At 42.1% G+C, this 10304-nt stretch overlaps 1 protein-coding gene across 3 annotated transcripts in view; it reads right to left on the bottom strand.

Moving 5' to 3' along the window:
* Positions 1 to 1211: 1211 nt before the first annotated feature.
* Positions 1212 to 10304, bottom strand: part of Six4 (SIX homeobox 4) — a 10492-nt gene continuing 1399 nt past the window's right edge. For 2 of the 3 annotated variants that reach the window (XM_004624812.2, XM_004624811.2), the window contains 2 exons: positions 7598 to 8280; positions 1212 to 3496 (listed from right to left, as the gene is read on the bottom strand). In XM_004624812.2, the coding sequence (XP_004624869.1) occupies positions 2700 to 3496; positions 7598 to 8280 (1480 nt within the window). In that variant the 3' untranslated portion in view covers positions 1212 to 2699. The remainder of the gene's footprint in view (positions 3497 to 7597; positions 8281 to 10304) is intronic. The other variant, XM_023703072.1, reaches the window with a different exon arrangement.

Raw genomic sequence — 10304 nt, 5'->3', positions numbered from 1 at the left:
CACTTTCTCGTCAAACAAGAGACTGTCCTTTGCTGGATGTAACTAAGAGCTAAATGCCAAACTCTGGCTGATAGAGTGCATAGATAGGTTCACACCAAAAAGTCCCACAGCCAGTAGCAGGGGTTGGGGCTTGAGGGGAATTCTTTACCCCTATTCTGATTGCTCATCAGGCATCATTAGAGGGTCATTTGCAGCATTTTCAAGCATTGGTTTACGTTAGGAAGGATTTCCTGCCACATGAACTCCAAGGCTCCCAGGTCTGGCCCTTGGTATTGCAATATTACATTTGCAATTCTGTGCAAGGAGATCATGGGGTTTATATTATTCCATTCACATATATTTGGGCTACATACCGACTGGCCTGTATTTTACTGAAAGAAAAGAACAGTAAGTTCTTTCTCATGTGCATTGATTCTTACCTGGTATATTGTGTAGCTACCTGGAGTAATTGTAAAGTTATAATTACACTATATTGGGAATATAAATGGGTTTCCTATATAAGTGTGAGGTTTTTGTGCTATCTTTCTTTTCATAAGGAGAATGAGGAAAGAACTCTAAATAAAAGACAGGCTTATATTTTTGGAAGACATATAAAACTTTCCCTGTTATATATGTAACATATATAACGCTTTAAACCTTCCCATCTCCCTATTGGATGGATATTTTAAAATATTTAACAAACTCTTGATATCTGCAGCAATCAAGTGGAAAACATCATTTTCATGTAAACTACACTACAGAATCACGTAATTAACCTTGGTAACAAGATCAGCAACAACCAAAGAAGAAACAAGCTATAAAATATTGTAAAATGGAAGAGAACTCCAAAACACCTGATTCTGTAAAAACAAAGCAAAATAAAATGTAGTTTCAGCAGTTTGGGAACGTTCACCAATTCCATAAAAACTGGATGTAAGTTCTTTATCAAAGTGATGGAACAGGGATTCTTCATAGAGCTCTTTACTCGTACCTGCAAATTGCATCTGCAGTAACAGCAAAGGTTAATGAAGTACTCTGCGGCCCTTGTTCAACACATGCTGCCGATGTGCGCACAGAGATCCAGAATGGACCCTTTGTTCTCATCATAAAGAAAGATGCTGCATTTTTATGTTGACCAACTTTAAGTCATCTTTGCACATATCATTTTCTCACTTCTGGCTTTTCAGAGAGTACAGAGTAACTACTCACTATGAAATTGTATTTGCATTTCAGGGTCCTGATAAAAACTATAAACACAATTCACAACATCATCCAACAAGCTTCTTACAGAAACCAGAAGACTGCTTTTGAAGACATGATGAGAGAGTGCAAACAACGTCATATGTCGCTGTGTATCAAGAAATGCAAACGACTGAGTGAATTTCCCACAGGACAGAATTTTGCTCAATAGCACAGACACATTAGTTCTTTACTTTAAAATGGCAGTCATAGCCTGCAGAGTTGATTTTATATTGCCTTCTATAATTTAATTGCTGTTATTTTCATTACATGATGAAAAGCATCAGTGACAATTAGCTGTTTATCCATTTGCATGAGAAGCATTAGAGATAATATTTGGTAAAACTTAAGCTCTCCAGATGTAATTCTATGGTGAAATTAACCCCGCTCGATAGTAGAAAAGAACCATCAGTGCTTCTGCGGACACATCTGTATCTTACTAGTAAAAAGGCCACAAGTTAAAAAGGCACATAGAAGAGTATATAAAACACATTTAAAAGAATCAGAGTTGCTAAATAAAGAACGAAGATATGAAAAAAAGTACCAAAATTCCAATATTGGGAGTTAGAATTCCTGGTTCAGTGTTATTAATATTGACCGTAATAGACTCCTGATAAAAGTCACTGCCTTTAAAATCCTACAAAAAGTAAAACTTTATTGGAAACAATGTTCACTTCCTGTTCAAACAATAAAAATAAATTAAACAGTAAGAAAACATTTTTCTTTTTAGTTCATAGCGCCTGAAGTATAAGAGAAACATACACGGTATAAATAAAATTCACTGTACTTACTCAAATCTTGCTTATAGGACTGATATATTTACATTCACACTGAAGTTTGTTTCAGTTTTTAGTGGAGTTTCAAACTTCCTCAGCTACACTGAACTTCTAGCAACCATATCTGGAAATTGTACAGACTTAAACCAAGACTTTCTCAAAAATGCTGAAAAAGGTAAGTGTGTCTGTATGCATATACATATATTTATATATATTAAGCTACTCAACTTCAAAAAATACACCCTTACAACAGTTTGGGGTACCATTTCTGTTTCTTATCAATGCCCATGTAATAAAAGTAAACAAAAACAATTGCATTGTTTCTAAACGCCTGCAACTATGTTTAATTTTCTATGTCAGATGTATACATTTTTAATTTAAAAAAACTTATCAGGTTCCATTTGACCTTAAAATTATACTGCCAACTAAATGGTATACTCGGACTTGACCTATTTCATCTTGCTCCTCTGTCTCCATTGAAAAGAGAGCAGGATAAGTGAACGAAGTTTTGACAATGCAGTTCTACCAATGTGCAGTCAACTGTGATCTTCATGCAGATCAATGTAAAGTCTCTTGAATGCGTGTACTTAAAAAGTAGTGTGTTTTCCTTTAAATGGAAAGATGCTTTATGTTTCTGGGGCCACATGAAAAGATCTGCTGCTGATGCCAAAAGCAAAAAGGAAGGGGGAGTGTAGGAAATAAAGTTTATAAGTCTTGCATATCTTCATCCAACTGGACAGTTTGGAGCTTGGCAAGCTCTTTTTTGTCTGTCTCCAGGTCTTCACAGACTGTCTCAACCATGCCATCTAGGACATACTTGGATTTGGAGTCTAGCATGAGAAGGCTGCTTGTTGCTTTGCTCTCAGAATTCTGTAAGAAATTCTCCTTTATGTTAGCCACGGATTGCAGAACCAATCGGTGTTCTCTGACAAAATCCTGGTGAACTGTAGGGGTCGCATGACCTACCTGGTCTTCGGCTGCAGGAACTATTTCTCCAAGGGCAGCCTGAGACATAGGGACTGACAGTAGGTCTTGACCAGTAATAAGGGAGCAGTTCTGAAGTGTTGCATAGTTAGTGTTGCCGACAGAGGTCACAGTAGATTTGCTTGCCACAGGTGCAGACATTGGCTGGCTATCAGCAATGTCATGGTTTAGCTCAGTGGGAGTTAGCAGAGTAGGGGGAGTCAGGGAAAAACTGTGAGTTGGGGATACATTAACTAATGAGGGGGCCAGTGGATGGAGGCCACTCCCTGGGATATTTTCAGAAGGCAGGTTTGCATTTACTTGTGCATTCTGATTGATAGGCATCAACTGAGAAAACACCAGGCTCCTTTCCAAGCCCTCCTGTTTCACAGATCCTACAGTCTGGCCTGAATTAGGAACAGTATATACCACTGCATTGGGAGCAAGAGAGTTCAAGAACACCTTTCCTTGCTGGATTGTGGCAGACTCACTTGTAAATGTGCTCCCATCTGAAGTGCTTGAATTTACTGAAATATTACCTAGAAAAAAGTAAAGTATCAATTAGCACTGATGGAGGTGATAAAAAGGAAAAATTACTTCTTTATACACAGATTTTTCCCCCCTTAGGTACAGTATCTATGGAGAAGTAACACTTCCAAATAACAATTCTAACATTTTTTATTTTCTGTACTGGGGATTGAAGCTAGGACCTTAGCACTAATCTACATCTCTAGCCCCTTTTTATTTTGAGACAAGAGTCTTACTAAGTTGCACAGGCTTGTCTTGAATGTGAGATCCTCCTGCCTCAGACTTCTAAAGAGCTGGGATTACAAATGTATACCACCATGCCTCAGTAGCCTAATGATAATGATATTTGCAGTGCTGGGGAATGAACTCAAGGACTTGTGCATTCTAGGAAAGTGTTCTAACACTAAGCTACTAAGCTACATCTTTACCCTAGAACAGCTATATTTTAAACAATTTTTTTTTTTGGAGACAGGGTCTCACGATGGGGTTCTGACTGGTCTTGAACTCACTGTGTAGTACAGTGTGTGGCTGAACTTGCAGAAATCCTCCCGCCCCAAGCTCAGGGGACTGGGATCACAGGTGCCTGCCACCACACCTGGCTTAACAAAGCTGTAGTTTTAACTATCCAACAAATTCTGATGACAAAACGGAAGTGAAAACTACTGGTTTGGAAATCAAGTATTAAAAAAAAAAGAAAAAAAGAAAAGAAAACCTAGCTCAAGTTCTGATTTCTGTTAAGTATTTGGTTCATTATTACCAACTTGATAGCTCTTAATTAGTGTCCAGTTATTGCTAGTGCTACCAGTTAGAACTAGAAAATATAAATGCAAAATAGAATGCCTTTTGTTCAGGACTGCTCAGTAACTGACATACAATATGAATGGAAAGGTACAAAATGCCACAGAAAATGAGTTTCCCTGAGGCTTAAAAAAAGTTAACCACATAAACTTGTACAGACAAGTTTCAAACTTTCACCAAACTAGCCCTAAAATAATGTCGAATCAACACAACATTCAAAGGTCTTTTTGCTGAGCCAGTTCTGAATTTTCAGGGTTACAGTGGTAGGAAGAAGTAACGATAACACCAAAATGTGCTATTTAACCTGCAAGCTAACATGAAGGACCACAGCTAATGTTTTTCTAAAAGGTTTGTATCTTTTGGGCTCTCGCTATAATGGCCTGTTGAGGCTGGAAGCAGAAAAAGAAACACAAGTGGAAAGCTGAGATGTTCAAATCAGAGAACTCAGACCTTGCAGGAGAGTTAGACCCTCCAATAAGATGATCTCTGTTATGAGTCTTCACACAAGCAGAGTGAAATGATGGCAATTAGGTGAGCTAAGCTCCAAATATCGCCATTGGTGGGAGAAGGCTGGAGGAATGCTTTGTCACACAATTCAGAGGGGCTATTTACCTTGACTTTGTGTAATTTTTTTTTTTAAATTTTATTTATGTGTGTGTGTGTGTGGGGGGCAGCTCAGCCCAGCAGGGGGCGGGGCTGGTTGGCATGTGGTGCTGGGGGATTGAACTGCAGTCCCTGTGCTTTGCTAAACTTGTTCTGAGTAGGTGCTCTAGACCACTGAGCCATCTCACCAGCCCTTTACCTTGACTTTGAATTAAATGGTCTTACTGTTTGGGACAACAGCCCGAGGTTAAACTGAGTAATCACCCACATCATATCCTTCTCGAAGTATTAGAATAATGGTGATTAGATTATTACCTATATTGATTAATCCATTCTACTAGGCTGTAAAACATTTTAAAGCACCCTAATGCAAAGGAATGTTTCTAAATGAGAAAAAAAAAATCACTGTACTTCAATTCCTTTTCCAAATGGAACTACTAGGAAGTATTCACCACAGAAACACTGGTTGTTAAGAAAAGCATTTCTAGGTTGGGTTAAGCTATTCCTAAACACAACATAAATTTGTGCTTAGGCCAGCCATACAGAAAACCAAAAACAACTTCTTTCACTTGAAAATATTCGGCTTCAATGTAAGTATGCTTTAAAATTCTTATAGGCTGCTATATATCAGCAAAGACACATTTGAAATTGATGTTTCTTTTGTTGTATGTGCTTGTAAAATTGTTTACCATTATATTTGTGAACAAAATGATCAATTTCAATAGCTCCATAAATTATATTCTACATGCAACATTTTCCCAATGCTATTGAATAGAAGGAAAATAATTCTTCTGTATGTGTAGAAATTATATACAAATGGGGAAAAGTAGATGTGATCTAAAAGATGACTTAAGTGAAATTGCAATAGAGTCATACACTGAACAGTAATTTTAAAATCAGTTTAAGAATCCAACTTAAAATCATAGGTGAAAACTTTGTAATGATGATGGGGGAAAAAGTCTCAAAAGTCTCATTTTCTCAGATAATAAGGTGAGTAAAGGATGTAGATGTTCTATTATTTTTTTTGTTCTATTATTTTAAATATAAATTTCAGTTACAGAAAAACAAGTCTACCTTGTCTAGACATTTTAAAGAAGCCTTAACATATGTTCGTGAGAAAGGTCAAATCCCCAAAATGCTTTATTGTGAACTATAACACACAACTACTCTAAAGGAATGCTGCTTATTGGACCTATCTGGTGAAATTATGCATTCAGTTTTAAGGACTAACAGCCTTGCCATTTGCTCTTAGCTGTTTTAAACAAAAATGCCATTTTTTGTTTCTCTTAACTGTTGCATTCAGAAAACTAGCTATCAGTTCCTCATAATCTTCTATGGTAGCACTTTGCTAGATTACAAATAAAAAATACTTTGCTTTTGTCCTCAATGTGTATACTCATACTTTTTGCTCAAATTCGTTTTCTATAAACATTACTTGCTGGTTAGAAATTTCCCTGAAGAAGGAAAAGAGACTAGACACATATTAAATTATAAAACTAAGTACTGTGGGTTTCATACTTTTGCCCTATGTCACTAGGCTTATCTCTTTATATGGCCTGGAACAAAGAATTGAATAACAGCACACTGCGAGACTGCTGTACTATATTGCCATTCTGCTGAAACTTAGACACGGACTCCCAGAATGAAATTCACAAGGATTTTTCCCACTAATACCTCCAATAAGCTGAAATAGGCCACAGTCATGGAAACAACAGAGTTGGGCATAATTTTTTTTTCTTTCTCGTAAGCTATCCTTTCAGAAAGTGGACCTTTCAGGCCAACAATTACTTAAGTTTGCTGTAGTAAAAATCCAGACTTTTATACATTTGCTTCTAAAATGTCAAATACATGTCTCTATCTCCCATTCCGGAACTTAAGGGACTCCTATGTCACTGCCATTCCTATTTCTATACAAAGTGACCCAGCCTTGCCTAAAGTTAGCAAAAATCCTCAGACATGTCAGCCTCAGTTTCCCAAAGTTCAAATTAGTGCTTAGCAGATTTCTATTAGTAAATCCACCAATATAGCCAATATGGCTTCAAGTTATCTTCATAAATAAACCCATATGTTTTGAAAGTAAATATAAATCCAGAGCAATAGGCAACCTATTACATATCCTCTGGATTTCTTTTAAGTCTTTGTTTTAATTATAAAGGAAAAGGCTTCAAATAAAATCACTTGATCTTTTTTTGGATACCAGGAATTGAACTCAAGACCTTGTACTTGCCAGGCAGGCTCTGTGCTGCTGAGGTATCTCCCTGGCCCTCACTTTTTTTTGTTTAAGCTTGTTTCTCTTAGTGCTTTTTTGCTCAAATAAATAATGCCGAGGTAAAGTATAAACATCCTTACCAATAACTTGGCTAATTTTCTGTTCTTAGCAATTAAGTGTCAAGTTGTGGGTTATTTTGTAGGCATGGACTGACTTATTATATTTCTATAATAGTAGATTGTGCAAGATGCTTTCCACTCATTTGTGAAGACAAAAGCCCATCCACATGGTATGAGGGAATGAAGGAAGCTGGATACAACACAGGTGTCAAGGAGGACACGCTCATCAAGGATGACACACTCATCAAGGATATTGTGCAGCTGTGGCTGCCAATGAGATACCTGGACAGCAGCAGCAATCTAAAGCTCTTACTAAATGCATCCTTTGTAGTAGCTGACCAACACACCCACTGGTGTATTATGGTATGAAGTGAGGCTTTTACCTTGTGACGCTGCCACTGAGACGGGAGGCAGCTGCAGTGGAGAGAATCCAATGCTCCCATTAAGGAACTGGCCATTTGCTCCGGAATTAGGGATCTGGACAATGCCATACTGGTTAATTTGCACTGGTGTAGTAAAAGTCACTACAGGGCCTCCATCCTGGGAAGCCACCGTTTGAATGCCTTCTCTTTTCACTTCAGTGCTGGGTATCAGTCCTGGGAATGACACACTGGGGCTGTAGGAGGTGGTAGCTGCTGAGTTAGCAGTAGAACTCTGCAGGACCTTGAATTCCTTCACATCCTGGGAGGCAGACCCCAGTATGTCAGTCATGGCTACGCCATTGCTCACAATGTTAGAAGACATTTTTGGTGGAGTCAGTGACACTGTCTGAGCATTTCCTACATTTAATCCATTAAGGATAACTCCATTGGGTCCCTGAATAAAAGAATTACCATTAAGGAAGACAGGCGAAGTACTTGCAGGAACCAAGCTTCCATTCAACAGAACTCCGGAAGAGCTTAACGGTATCTTAGTATTTCCAATTTGCGGCATATACACTGGTTCCATGTGGCTGGAAAGGCTGAGATTGGTGACGCTGTCAGATGAACCGGAGAGTGGGTGAGGAGACAAATCCTCGTGTCCCTTGCTGGATTCATCTTCAGTGCTGGGATTGCCATCTGACTCACTGTACAGGGGGGGAAACCAAGCCATTCAGAAGGTCAAGGAGATGACATTCCACACAGGGCCATTTGTTTAGAAGACAGCTTCTAAATCCATTAAAAGCAGTATTTAAGGAAAGCACAGCAGGATGTCTGCTAGCCTTATTTAAGCTCTGAGGCCCTTCAGCAGGCTCTGAAGATGAACTCTCAGATCCTAATCATTTTTTAAATAACAATAAATTCAGGGAAAGGCCAATGATCCGGAAGATATAAATTCAGCAAACAGGACTTACAGAAGAATAGTATATTTTCCTTTTTACAGCAGTGCTGTGCTTTTCTTTACTGTTTAAATGTGCCACTAGTTACATCATAGATTTTCCTGTTCAGGAGTTCAATCCCCAACTGCCCAACTAATTCAGACTAGTGTTGCTTTGGAGGTTGGGAACTGCCAAATGAATAATAGGAGGTGTGAAGTACTCAACTGTATTTGCCAGTTCACCAACCTGAAACTATTTTCTCACCTGTTTCCAAACTTCTCTGAAAGAAAACTCCCACCCTAGAAGACTTTTGTACAGTCACCTTTGAAGTCAAAGGCATAGATTTAACTATCCAGTGCCTTGGAGGTGAGAGTGTGTGGGGGTCACTGGGTCTCATAAACATCAGAACCCTTCCCAGGGTCCTCAGCCCGGTTCCAGACAAGACTGCTCCTCTGCTCCCTGACTTTGGCAGAGAGGACTGGGGGGTTCTTCCCATTTGGTCTGTGGGTGGGCAGAGAAGCAGGATAGAGGCAGTTTGGATGCGTAGTGGGACTTGGCCCAGCGAAGGATCCAACTCTGCAGTGGCCCGCGGTCTGTTCGCCTTCAAGCCTAGGGGAGAGGATTACCCGGCTTTGGGCTGCGGGGCCAGGAGCGCAGAAAGCGCTCTGATTTATGAGCTGAGGCTGAGCTGCCGTCGCCGTCTGTAAGGGTGACTCACCGGGGGTGCGGGTGGGAGGCAGATCCGGAGAGGGGCCTATACTAGGCAACTAAGTGTGTGTGTGTGTGTGTGTGTGTGTGTGCGCGCGCGCGTGGTTAATGGGGAGGGGGTGAAGGCATGGTGGCGCAGGGGGCGGGGAGCCTGGGGACCAAGCAGGCTGGGGTGAGGAGCCTGCTGGAGGGCAGCTGGCCTGTGCCTGTGCGCGGTGGCCGCTCCCTACTCTCTGGCCCAGCCGGGCCGATTCCGCCCGCTCGCGGAGATCCGCGGCCCCCAGCGGGCGCGGGGCAGGTGGCAGGGCCGGGCAAAAGCTCCGCAGGTCTGCGGGAGGGCTCTCGCTCCTCCGGGACCCGTTTTGTTTTGGTTACCCGAAGCCGGACTCGCGGGCGGCGACGCAGCGGTCACCTCCACCTGGCCCGCGGGCGTTTCCCGATGGCCCGCGCAGGACGCTCGACTCTTCCTTCCCAGTTCCCAAGGCCAGGGCCGCACGTCTTTAGGCGACCTTCTCCTTACTTTACCTCATCTAACTACACACACACACACACACACACACACACACACACACTCCGAAGGACACAAAAGAGGTGGAAGTCCTGGTATTTTCTACCAGAGAAGAGAAAAACCTGTCCATTCAACAGTCCCAGCCCCACGGGGTAGGGGACGCGGGGGGTGCACTCGTCAGCGCCCCTAGCTCCCATGGGGTCTCCTCCAGGCAGCCGGTCCCCCCACCCAGCCCTGGGAGGCGGACGCGCTGGCTAGGGGCCCCCGGAGCGGCCTCCGGGCCCTGCTACCCCGCGGCGCTGAAACCCGATCCGAACTTGTTCAGAATCAGGTTTCAAAACACGGCGGAGCCGAGCCGCGCAGGCACCCCACGTTGCCACGGCCGCGAAGGACCCGCGGCGGGCAGGGTGAATGATTAACTCTGTCACACCGAAACCTCGACGTCCCCAGACCCACTCCGGGCCACTAGTCCCCCACGGACGCCCTCTGCCCGCCGGAGCGGCCCCGGCGACCTCCACGCGGGGCAGGCCCAGGGTGCAGGGAGCAGCCAGACCTCGCGGATCTGGGAGCCCGGGGA

The sequence above is a fragment of the Octodon degus genome, unplaced genomic scaffold (assembly GCF_000260255.1).
Source record: "Octodon degus isolate 3935 unplaced genomic scaffold, OctDeg1.0 scaffold00007, whole genome shotgun sequence".
Taxonomy (NCBI): Eukaryota; Metazoa; Chordata; class Mammalia; order Rodentia; family Octodontidae; genus Octodon; species Octodon degus.
Note: the sequence above shows the minus strand (reverse complement) of the source record. Positions and strands in the feature narration are given on the sequence as shown.